At 41.3% G+C, this 13,251-nt stretch overlaps 1 protein-coding gene across 1 annotated transcript; it reads left to right on the top strand.

Annotated features, from left to right (window-relative positions):
• The first annotated feature begins 923 nt into the window (after positions 1–923).
• Positions 924–2,743, top strand: LOC121309334 (endonuclease domain-containing 1 protein-like). Its single transcript, XM_041242212.1, has 2 exons — positions 924–1,252; positions 1,964–2,743. The coding sequence occupies exons 1-2, from the start codon at positions 965–967 to the stop codon at positions 2,615–2,617; spliced, it is 942 nt and encodes a 313-aa protein (XP_041098146.1). The 5' UTR covers positions 924–964; the 3' UTR covers positions 2,618–2,743.
• Positions 2,744–13,251: the final 10,508 nt, after the last annotated feature.

A 13,251-nucleotide genomic window follows, 5' to 3' on the forward strand; every position in this document is an offset into this window, starting at 1 on the left:
TTCTGGTCACCTCGCTATAAAAAAGATATTGCTGCTCTAGAAAGAGTGCAAAGAAGAGCGACCAGAATTATTCCAGGCTTAAAAGGCATGTCATATGCAGACAGGCTAAAAGAATTGAATCTGTTCAGTCTTGAACAAAGAAGACTACGTGGAGACCTAATTCAAGCATTCAAAATTCTAAAAGGTATTGACAGTGTCGACCCAAGGGACTTTTTCAGCCTGAAAAAAGAAACAAGGACCAGGCGTCACAAATGGAGTTTAGAAAAAGGGGCATTCAGAACAGAAAATAGGAGACACTTTTTTACACAGAGAATTGTGAGGGTCTGGAATCAACTCCCCAGTAATGTTGTTGAAGCTGACACCCTGGGATCCTTCAAGAAGCTGCTTGATGAGATTTTGGGATCAATAAGCTACTAACAACCAAACGAGCAAGATGGGCCGAATGGCCTCCTCTCGTTTGTAAACTTTCTTATGTTCTTATGTTCTTATGACTATACATCAACATTAACACACAACATGTGGATGTGGATTAAATAATTACGCCCACACGTCACTTGATTAGTCAGTTTTGTGATATTCTTCTACTCATCCCGCTTTGGGAAACGGTCTGAAAAAAATCAGGGCAGCCAATGCTGGTCGGTTAAATGAACATGGAAACGCAGTGTCAGGGGGAGCAGGGTTTTCAATCTGCGTAGGGTGGTGCATGGAAACGAGGCATCTGTGAGAGTTAGATCAAGAGCATGCACCCACACCCATAAACTACACTGCAAAGGACAACAGCTGTTGAGCAATGTCTATCTGTTTATGAGAAATATTTGCTTACCTTGATATTTGCACCAGATTAGTTAATCAGTGTGTGTGTGTGTGTGTGTGTGTGTGTGTGTTCGTAGGTGTCTTTAAACAGAGATAAATATCTCAGGCACAGCAGTTGCTTTCCAGTCAGCTGCAGGACAAGATTTGTGCCATGGTGTGCCGTCTGTTTCCCCTCATCGCACTGCTCGTCAGTTTGACAGCACTGGCATCAGATGCAGAAGTGGTCAGTTCATTGACAACATGCAAATCAAGCTTTTACAAAGGACAAATCCCTAAAAATATTGCCACAAACAACCATGTGCGCATTTGTCAGTTGTTAAATAACAAATATCATTATGCAACGCTTTTTGACAAAGAGAAGAGAGTTCCAGTTTATTCTGCTTATGTGTTCAAATCCGGCAACACCAGTGAAAGACCACCTTGGTATTACGAACCCCAGGTAAGAAGGTGTTTATTTTATTATCCCCTTGTGGAGATGCATATCCCCGTCAGTAAAGAGTTAGCGGAGGGAGTTGTACGTTCATACATACTTCTCAGTTTAGGGTTTTGCATGTATCTTTCTAGAGGACAGCTTGTACAGTTGTGGTGAAACGTGCTGAGGACCTTCTTGATCTCTAGTATCACAAACTGGGGATGCATGGAGGCGATAAGCAGTGAAGGAAGTGTGTGTGTGTGTGTGTGTGTGTGTGTGTGTGTGTGTGTGTGTGTGTGTGTGTGTGTGGAGCTGAAATAAACAAAATGTGATATTTATTTCTTTCATTGCACAGCACTACTGCATCTTCTAATTACATGCTGTTATTTTATGGTCTGCGAGTGGAACTGAGCTGAAATTATTTTAAAACAATCCTGTTAGACATACTGTCGGTTGATTAAATCAAGACTCAGTTTATGCACATAAGAGTGGCTCTCAGAGGGACCCCCATCTAAAATGCTTCTCCCAGAGTACAGGATGAGGTTTACTGTTAACCGCAGCAGAAATGTTTGTATCTCAATACATGTCTGCGTTTCAGGATGACATGGTTTTGTATCGGGGAGTCTGAGTAGAGTCTGAGTAGGAATATGAGGCTCATTAAAAGATTTTACCCAGTATAGTACCAGGCAAAGACAACGATGTTGAAGTGTTGTGTGTTCTCTTGTCTATCTTTTGAAGGTCAGCGATCCCAATAGTAGTGAGAAATCTATGCTGGAGTACAAACCAGGTTCAGGAGTGAAGAATCAAGCAACTGATGAGGATTACAAGGACCTTTCAGCTATCAAATACACCAAAGGACACGTCAACCCTTTCAGTCACAATTCTGGGGACGGGGCGACTGCCACATGCACCTACACCAATGTGGTGCCACAGCTTGCTAACTTCAATAACGATGTATGGAGTGCACATGAAAAAAAACTGGCAAATAAATTAAAAGACACATGCGGAAATCCCAATACCCCCTATGTTATTGTTGGTGCCTATCCATCCAATGATAAATTCATTGGTGTGAACAAAAAAGTGAATGTGCCTGAATTTATGTGGTCAGCATTTTGCTGTGCTGATAAGAACAATAAAGGTATTTTGTCAGGAGCGTACTGGGCGAAGCATGACAGCAACAGCAAAGTTTATAAAATTAATATGTCAGAACTGGAAAAGAAGATCACTAAAGATCCAAATAATCCAGTGACCATTTTTGCGGGTGGATGTGAGGCTCAGGGATTTCTTTCTGAAATGACAGATGGATGGGTAGCAGAAGGAATTTCTGGGAACGCATTGGTAGAATACGTCACTTCTTTATTGAAATCATTGTGGACGACTTGGTTTGAATAATTAAGATGAATAATACCTCGGCCAGGCCCAGTTCCCAAAACAAATAGCATTTCTTCTGATATCGATTTGAATTTATTCTGATATCGATTTGAATTTATTCTGTTATTGATTTGAATTTATTCTGTTATTGATTTGAATTTATTGTTATTGATTTGAATTTATTCTGATATTGATCTGAATTTATTCTGTTATTGATTTGAATTTATTCTGATATCGATTTGAATTTATTCTGTTATTGATTTGAATTTATTCTGATATTGATCTGAATTTATTCTGATATTGATTTGAATTTATTCTGATATCGATTTGAATTTATTCTGATATTGATCTGAATTTATTCTGTTATTGATTTGAATTTATTGTTATTGATTTGAATTTATTCTGATATTGATTTGAATTTATTCTGATATCGATTTGAATTAATTTTGTTATTGATTTGAATTTCATTTTGTTGACTGGTGCATCTTATTGTGTGGATTAACCCAAAGTGATTTGCTCAATACAACGATATTAATCAGTTTAATACTTATACTTTATTAAACTTCAAAATCAGCATGCAATATGACAAGGCACTTTATGCATAAGAACAATGTGTAGTCCTCATTCCTCTTGGCCAACACAGAAACTATATACAAATAAGCTCTATACAGCCTGGACATACCAAACCTGTAGTTACATCATTCTTTAACAATTCCTTCTTTTGTAACCGTTTTCCAATAAAGAGGTAGTAACCCTCTAGGCCCTTCTAATACACATACAATTCATTTGGTAAATTTTCTCCATTACAGCTATGATACTATGTTGCACCTTCTAATGACAATTCATGCATTTGACTCTCACACACCCTGCTAATAAGATCTGTCACTGCAGGAGATTGCAACACACAACCATCCTCCATAAACCATACCCTAATGAGGACTGTGCACTTCTCAGTAATTCCCACAAGCTTGCCTTTACATTGAGAACTCACACAATCCAGATAGAAGGAAAAGAAAATACACAGGCAAAGCATAGGAACACATTAATTAAATAGGAAAATATTACAGAGCAACACATTTGACAATTATTATTTTTATGGCAGAAAATGACAGAAAGCATATAATACTGTAGGTGTCGCTGTGCGGATGTGTTATATAGACATGGTCTGTCTGCGCACATATCAATACAACTGCTGATTCTACCAACTTGAAGAGTAGTTTATTTACATTATCATATTCCAATCATAGCACTCAGAGGAGCCGGGCTCCGGGATTGTACACACTCAGAATGAGTGGAACACCAGCTGTGAAATTCCACTATTCCATTCCAGGTGCACGCTTATATATGCGTTATTAATGAGCACAGCTCTCCAGTCACGTGATGCTGATGACTCAAAAGTGAATGTATGAACAGTAATAATACAATTCTTATTAAGCTTACTTGTATGTTTGTAAGTGTTCAGTGGCTACGCCTGCAGGCTTGACACAGAGTGCGTGAGAAATATTCGACTTCTGAACACTTACAAACACATTAAGTCATTAAATGTGAAAGATGATATTTCTGCTCTTAATCTGTTTCTATAGACCCCGTTGCTGTTTAAGCGTTTAGAGTGCTTGTCATTCTGAGTGAGATCTACACTCTCTGAAAAATTCTAATTGATGTTACTGTTAATAGAACATGACCTATAATATCATATAAAGAATCAGTCTATTAAAAAAAAAAAAAAAAACTAATATAAATTAAAAATGTGTTTGTTAAAAACTATGTTGTCTCCTTCACTCTACAAACCAACATTTTTGTATCGAATTTTATGATTTTGACCCTCAGCATGTTTCCCTGTTTTGAGCTGTGCTGTGTGCTCTTTCACCCTGCCCTGAGAAAGTTGTAACATGTTTGCAGTAAATGTGGAATATGATGCTTCAGAGGTATGAGAATGCAGAACAAAGCAGGTCTGGGAAGATAGAAGTTTGCTAAAAAAATATAAATTAATTGTAGATTCATTGGTAACTTGCATCCCATTGCAGGTGTCCCTGTCAGTGTGTTGAAGTCTGTGTTCTGTTTGCACTTGTACACATTGCCAAATAAAGTGATCGAACCAGGAATAAAGAACACACATGCTCCATTTAGGGACTTTTTAACTGCTGATTCTGAACCCGCACATCAGAATCACAGCCAGCCGAGTCACACCAAACCAGCTCCTAACAAACTCCTCCTTGACTCTTGTAATAGCTTTGATAATCTGACACCATATGTGACAGGGTGCGTCAGCAAGGAGACCAGAAACGCTACAGTTTTACAACAGTACATGACACTACAAAAACAACAAACCAAACTGCTTTCCTTCACCGTCACACCACTAGTGATCACCCTTTAAATACACCAGACACATCCCCATGTGTTTTTTGCAGGGAGGAATTGCCCCCCCCGCACACACACCTGTTCACCGGCAGGGCTTTCACTCTGCCACGCTAACACAGACCCATTCTGTGCTAATCAGTGACAAGCAGCAAATCAAGAATTCCAGAAGCCCTAGACATCACTGTAGAATTATATGCTGAATCATTCAGCATCACTTTGAAAACCTGCAGAAAGTGTTCAGAACATTATTGTCAAATTTGTTGTGTTGCAGAACACCAAAGAAACAAATAAATAGTAAATCACTCACTGAACTTGGGATCTGTGAAAGGTCAGGAGGGGTAATTTCTCTCTACCACTGTGAAAGGATGGCTTTGGAGGGGTGACGTCAGCCACCAGGAACAGAAACCAAAACACGCTTGCTGGCGATGAAAATTGAGCCGTGGTGGTCAGTTTATTTTATTAAATAATAACACAAAGATTTAAACAAAACACACAACTGAAAATAAAGGGCGTGTTGGCCAAAGTAAATAGACAGACAAACAAAGTGGACGGACAGAAAAGAAGTACCATGCTGGAAGATTGTTATTTCAATCTCTCCTCTCTCTCCCGTTCTCCACTCACCGAACACACAACCCCGAGTGAGCGAAAACATGCTGTTTTTGTGCAGCTGTACCGAGACTCGATTGCTAATCAATCATTCAATTGGAGTGAGTTAATTAAGTGAAATTCCCCGTGCTCACATATTAATTTTACCTGCACGTGAAGTGCTGTGCAATCCTTGTGCCTAAATACAAATATACATTTTAAACACTCGTGCTTGTAACCCATATTTATAGCCTGTGTATTTTATACATAAGCTCCAACATTAACACACTACAGACAACATAAAACACTTAATAAACATAAAGGGGCGGGGCACTCTGCCACAGGCACCTCAGTAGTGTTTGTTTAATAGTGGAACTTCACTACTTTCCTATGGTTAAAGGCTGTGTGCAGCAAGGTCTGGAATACACTGAACATTCCCTTCATAAAAGCACAGCAGTATTACTGTACTGACACTCACACCATGAGTTCATCTAAGTAGCAACCCAATTAAGAGTAGCCTGTTGCTATCGTTAAGTGTAGCCTATAGTTACAGTGGAAAGTGCAATAGAAATGAGAAAAAGGAAAAGTGCCATTACAATCTGATCTGAATGTTAAAACTTGTTGGTTTGAATGTTTTATGTACTTGAGATTTTATTCTGTTAAATATGTTGAATGGAGAGCTGTAAATGCTGGATAGATGTTTCAAAAGGAGTCATTCTCTTACCCGTGTGTGTGTGATGTCATTCTCTTACCTGTGTGTGTATGTTGATGTCATTCTCTTACCTGTGTGTGTATTGATGTCATTCTCTTACCCATGTGTGTGATGTCACTCTTACTTGTGCGTGTGCAATGTCATTCTCTTAACCATGTGTGTGATGTCATTCTCTTATCCGTGTGTGTGATGTCATTCTCTTACCAATGTGTGATGTCATTCTCTTACCTGTGTGTGATGTCATTCTCTTACCTGTGTGTGTGTGTGATGATGTCGTTCTCTTACCTGTGTGTAAACCCTGTCTAGTCTAGCCTCTCTATAAACCGGCATCCTGCATAATTCAACATAAATCCCTATGGAAATGAAATTGCTATGCAATAGTTGTCTTATTTCCATCCCAGTTATGTTAGTCTTGCTTTTTACAGCTAGTTGAATTTTTCAAAACAGAATAACACATTGGCCGTGCCCATTCTCTTTAGAAAAATGAATAATGGATATGAGCAGAATCATTTACAAGCACATGCTGGTGTAATTTAGGTGTGATGCAATCAGATCTCTGATTAAAAGGTGATATATCTGAACAAACTCCTGTTGAAATATATCGTTTTTTGTTTAGAAGGGAGGCCAGTAACATTTGCATGAGAAAGTGACAACAGGAAGTTTAGCTAATTCAAATGACTTGAACTGTTCTGTGCTTCAGCTCATTCAACCCTAATATTGGAATTCTTGTATTGGAATTCTTCACCATGGTGCCTAGATTATATTACCCAATGTAACCTTACGTTGCTTTTATGCACTTTAATAATTTATAACACAAATGAATACAAAAGCTATAAAATGTTTCCCTATGGCTAATGTGTGGAAAATCTGATTACATACAAACTGGATTATATTTTATATAATAAAAAGACTCGACTCCCTTCGGGTGGTAACAATTCAGGACCATGCCCTTTGGGTTGCACGGAGCCCCCGCCACTTTCCAGCGGATGATGGATCGCATCTTGCGGCCCCATCAGCAGTACGCCGCTGCTTACATAGATGACGTGGTTATCCACAGTGAGGACTGGCCGAGTCATCTGTGTAAGGTAGCGGTGGTGCTGCAATCCTTGTGGGAGGCGGGGCTCACTGCTAACCCAAAGAAGTGTTCCATTGGGAAGAGTGAGTCAGAGTATTTGGGGTATCGAGTAGGGAGGGGCCAGATCAGAGCGCTGATTGCTAAGGTGAAAGCCTTGGCTGACTGGCCAGTTCCTAACACCAAAACCCAGGTGCGCTCTTTCTTGGGATTAGCGGGCTATTACAGGAAGTTCATCCCGAGCTTCGCCATGCTCTGTGCTCCCTTGACAGACCTCACCTGGAAGGCTGCCCCAAATACGGTTCAGTGGACAAAGTCGTGCCAGAGGGCCTTTCTCGCCTTGAAGCGGAGGCTGTGTAGCAAACCAGTGCTATGCAGCCCGGATTTTGGTAAGAGGTTCACCCTGCAGACGGATACGTCAGAGACAGTTCTCGGGGCAGTGTTGTCTCAGGAGGTTTGAGGAAGCGAGCACCCAGTCCTGTACATCAGCAGGAAGCTCCATTCCCGCAAGAAAAATTGTAGCACCATCGAGGAGTGTCTCGTGGTAAAGTGGGCAGTCGAGTCACTCTGGTACTACCTCCTGGGACGACACTTCACCCTAGTTGCAGATCATGCCCCCTTAGCATGGCTTCACAGGATGAAAAATAGCAATGCCAGAATCACACAGTGGTACTTGGCCCTGCAGCCCTATGCCTTCCAGGTAGTTCACCTGGCAGTCCAGAATGCAGATTTTTTCTCTCGGAAAGGCATGGGGGTATAGGATTTTCAAATGAACCAGTAGTGTCATTCTGAGGGGGAGGAAATGTAACGGGGGGGAGATCTGTGCTGACTCTTCTGGTGTATTCATAGTGTTGCAGGAAGAGGGCAGCAGCTGTTCAATATCCATCTGTTTTTCATGGCAGTGTCACGGAGAGGTGGGAGAGAGGGTGGGGTGGGGTGTGTGGGCTTTCCCTCTCTCTGAGTGGCTGAGAGGTGGGTGTTTGGGGGTAGGGTAGATTGTTAGCCGTATAAAATAGCATTCTGCTGTTCCTTCAGCTCCTCCCCTTCTTATTCTTTGGCGCGGGTAGCTGAAGGGGTCTATGAATGAGGCAATACGATAGGGTGCCCATGCAAAGCACAGGCGAAGCACCACTCCTCTCCTTTTTGGCAGGAGCAGATGTCCCGGTCCGTCTGCTGTGGTGGTAAGGCTTTCAGACGGATCCACTCCTCCGTGGTCTCCACCTCACCCCGATGGATGGCCTTCAGAACGAGGAGGTCTTCCTAGGGGCACATGTCCGGTAAGTGTCCATGCTCCAAACAGACAAGGCACCACCCAGCACCTGCGGCTTTCAGCTGCCGCTGACGGTCATGCCATCGTTCCATAATTTCAAAAAATACACAAAGAAATGGAGCTGTTTCCCACTTCTTGACACCATATGTCACCAGGGACATATAACACAGGACTGATACCCAGTGCTGGATCAATGCTCTCATTTCTACTCCCTCTATATAGACAGATTGAAATCAGTGGGTGAAAAAAAGATACAAACTTAGTTTTGGAGCAAAAAAAAAGAGGCACTGAGAATGACAGCAAGCAGTATAAAATAACAAGAGTGACTATTCATTATGACTGTTCTTTGAAGGAATGTTTTAGAAAGGACTGTTTTTTTACAGCCTGTTTTGATTCATTAAATGAAGCTTGCAGTGTTACTAATCCTTTCCCAGGTGGTTTACTCTCAAACGTCAAAACAAAATAGATTTTTTAAACCTTGGTTATCACTTCTTTATCACAGTTGAAGTTTTAATGGCAATTGGACTGCCTGGTCCTACTACAAGACCAACACATGCACTGTATAAAGTTGTTTCTGTCCCCATCTTATCAAGGCTTTGAAAAACATCCCTCTCTCGTCATTACCAGAGTTTGTGATAAAAGAGAATTAAGTACTAAGGGAGCTAACAGCACTTCAAATACACAAATCCTCAGGGCTCGAGGGAATCTGTCCAGGAGTCCTCAGGGAAACTAAAGAACAGCTTTTTAAACCAATATGTTATATATTGAATATATCTATAAATAATGGAGCCATCCTACAGGACTGGAAATTTGGCAATGTTGTTCCTATATTTAAAAAGGGAGACAAATTTGATCCTGGAAACTAAAGACCTATAAGTTTAACATAACTGGTTACAAGATAGAAGTTATAATCAGAGGCCAGGCATCAAACTGGAGTAACGTAGCTAGTGGGGTACCACAGGGATCTGTACTGGAACCATTGCTATTCTTAATCTATATAAATGACTTTATATAGACATAATTGGTAAACTATGCAAATTTGCAGACAACACAAAACTGGGAGGGGTCGCCAACTCCAACAGCAACTTTAATGATACAAAGAGATTTAGACAAGACTCAAGCTTGCGCCGACACATGGCAGATGAAATTTAATGTGAATAAATACAAAGTCTTGCACATCGGGGCAAAACCATTAGAGGCAAGCACAGCATGAATAATAATGAAATAGAGGAGGCTCTGCATGAAAAGGACCTGGTGGTTGTGGCAGGCACTGGCGTTGCGGTGACGAGAGGCCGGAAGGAGGAAGCACACAGGTACTGCAGTTGCAAAAAGATGCAGCGTGCGCTGTTTTATTTTTAACACACAAAAATAAATAATCAAACAAAAACAAATCACAAACACAGGTCAGGCTGGGCAACCGCCTTCACCGATTCTATACTCAGTTTTAGTTTCGTTTCTCTCCTCTCGCTCTCCCGTTCTTCCTCTGAACACCCACCGGAACCGAGAGCGTAGCGGGCTTTTTATACCACGGCCGAGGGGTTTAACTGGTTAGTAATTATTCTATTACCCCTCGGCCACGATCTGCACGAATTTAATTACTCCTGGCAGGGGACGTGCTGCTACCCTGCCTCTGCCAAACACACTCAAACAAAACAAAACAAAACGTGGCTCTTTGCCGTCATATTTAAATACACAATAAATAAATCATAATACAAACACAAAATAACATGGTACAGGGGTGGAGGGGTAGACCCCGTTCTAAAACAAAAACCCAATACATTCAAACAGCAGGGCTTTCCTACCGCCCTGCTACAGGAGCATTAGTGGAATAGCTTAAGCCAATGTTAGGTTATATAGCCAAGACAGTTCAAGAGAAGTTATATTACAATTATACAATGCGCTGGTACGACCACACCTAGAATATTGTGTCCAGTTCTGGTCCCCATATCATAAGAAAGACATTGAGAAATTGAAGAGAGTACAGAGAAGTGCAAAACGATTAATTCCAGGATTGAAGGGTATGTCATACGAAGATAGACTGAACGAGCTGAATCTGTACAGCCTGGAAAGAAGGAGAGCCAGAGGTGACTTAATGGAGGTATTTCAAATTGTCAAGGGGTTTAACAAAGCAACTGCTGGGAATTACTTTTCACAAGACACAAGAGAACAGAAGCAGGGGCCACACGTGGAAGCTGAAGAAGGGCATATTCAGAACAGAGGGGAGCTTTCTCACAGAAAGGGTGCTGAACCCTTAGAACAGGCTGCAGACAGAGTTGTTGAAGCAGAGACTATCAGAGCCTTCAAGAATAGACAATGCTGTCATGCAGGGCTCTACATTTAGATTTATTACTACTGGCCCCCTGGGCCACTGAGGTAGTGTTTAATAAGTGCAAAACTGGGCGCATTGTTTTATTCACCGCTGCAAATGTATTGGTGAGCTGGAAGTACATCGAGCAGTGACTGGATTAAAACAGTTTGGTGACATTAAATATGGCAGCTAGTACTAGAATTGTTCAAACGTTATGTGAGCCAGGGTGTCCTCGGCTCACCATGCAGGGGTGGCGGGGTGCCTGCAGGCTTGTCGGTAAGCTGCCCAGAGCTGCGTTGTCCTCTGACACTGTAGCTCGGAGGTGGCTGCATGGTGGGCCTGCAATTGGCAAGAAGCTGACGGCACACGCTTCGGAGGACAGCGTGTGTTCGTCTTCACCACTCCCAGGCAGCGCGGGGGAGGTTAACCTAAAAATAATTGGCTAGTCCAAATTAATTTTCGCGTTATAATTTGAATACTTAAGTTAAAGGTTGAAATGTTCCTAAATGATTTTGGTATGACTTTTATTACATTTAAAGTATTCTTGTCCACTATATATTTAATTTAGTCTGCTCACAGTCCACATTGACAGATTCCTTGGGGGGCGTCTTATGTTGTCTAGATATTGTTTACAGTGAATCTCACCGGCTTTTTTTCTTGGTGAGTCTGGTGGACGACTAACAGTTTGGTGAGCATATAGGATCAGTAAATAAAAAAAAAAAACTAAAAAAAAACTCCCCATTTATTTTCACTGTGGAAATCTGGTAATCCTAAACTACAATTTAATATAGCATTTTGGTCAGTAATATGTTTAGAAACTCATAATCAAAAACACCACAGCGCACATGACATGAGACTTCTCATTGTGTCACGCTTTCAAAGCCTTAACTAATCTTTAATTAACTCCTGATTTTTGTAGGAGACAAAACGTGTTAATTTAACAAAACTAGAACTGAAAAGTAAGTTATACATGTCAGCTCTCTTGAGCAGTGTGTTTATCATAATCATTCTGACGAATCTGTAGAAGACTGTGAATCCAGATTTGGGCTGCCTTCACTTATGGCTCGTGTTCCCATTGGCTACTGTCATCTCCCAGGAATGCAATCTGCACTTACAGTATTTCATACTGTCTTTTTCTCGTTTCCTTTTATGTTTTGTTCTCGGTTAACCTTGAAAGTGGTGGTTTTACTCACTGGAATCTAGGTATTTTGTTATTTTTGTTGTATTTCATTCAGGCCAGTTTCTAAATCTTCCAACCTCCCTCCACTCCTTCTGCTTAACTAGACTAGACTGAACCCCACATTCCTGCCTTTTTCAGGCCTCTGAAGTCATCCAGACAGTTGTAGGGCTATCTTGGCCCAATTTCGAAAAGATCATTCAGTTTATAAAATTGGTAAAGTTTAAATCCTCCTTTACATCTCTCACTGGACAGTCATAACACCTTTTTTTTATTCTGTATTTCTCCATATTCAAGTTGAACTTTTCTGAAGTATGCAGGGAGTATCAAGTAAGAAAGAACATAAGAACATAAGAAAGTTTACAAACGAGAGGAGGCCATTCGGCCCATCTTGCTTTTTTGGTTGTTAGTAGCTTATTGATCCCAGAATCTCATCAAGCAGCTTCTTGAAGGATCCCAGGGTGTCAGCTTCAACAACATTATACATTAAGGTCTTCAGACTATCGCCATCACAACCTTATATCGCATCGCTCCGTTACCGCAGGATATGTCACGACAGTTTTTGTTTTTTTTTATTTCTGTTGACGGGGTGTAACCGATAACAGCGATTTATTAACTGCTGTCAACTCGGAGGGAAACAATTCAAATTCTTCAAATCTAAACGTATTATAATTCGGATCACTGGCCCCTCGTACACTAACCTACAAGCAGTGATCTCTTAAATAAATTATAACATTGGCTGCCAAGCTGAAATTTAGTTTTAAACGACAGTTTTGTTCCATCGTTTGCTCAAGTGGTATACTTGCCCCACCCCCTCCTCCGCAAGCTGATTATCAAATACACCAATGAGAGTGGAGCTTTGCGAGGATTGACAGCGTGGCATCCAGTAGAATCGATGTATTAAACCACGAAGGGGCGTGTACGCTGGGGAGGCGGTGATTAAAAATGACCAATCAGTATCCAGATCTGGGCTGACTCGGGGCGCTGAAATCCTGAGCAGGAATGGGCGGGTCCCGTTCGCTGTGAAGGCGGGGTGGGGGGGGTGGGGTTTCTTTTTATTCGCCAATGAGATTTGTCAGAGTTTTGACGGATGGCTCGCAGGGCTAATAGGGGGTCTTCGTTCCGGGAAGAGGGCGTGTCGAGCTCTTTGCCAGGCTTTGGGCGTCTGTGTTT

This window comes from Polyodon spathula, unplaced genomic scaffold (assembly GCF_017654505.1).
Source record: "Polyodon spathula isolate WHYD16114869_AA unplaced genomic scaffold, ASM1765450v1 scaffolds_1213, whole genome shotgun sequence".
NCBI classification, from domain to species: Eukaryota; Metazoa; Chordata; class Actinopteri; order Acipenseriformes; family Polyodontidae; genus Polyodon; species Polyodon spathula.

Excerpts from the sequence above, each read along its gene's own strand:
- LOC121309334 (XM_041242212.1), top strand. The coding sequence starts at position 965 with ATGGTGTGCCGTCTGTTTCCCCTCATCGCACTGCTCGTCAGTTTGACA. Across the intron at positions 1,253-1,963 it reads CTTGGTATTACGAACCCCAG|GTCAGCGATCCCAATAGTAG; the intron begins GTAAGAAGGTGT and ends TATCTTTTGAAG.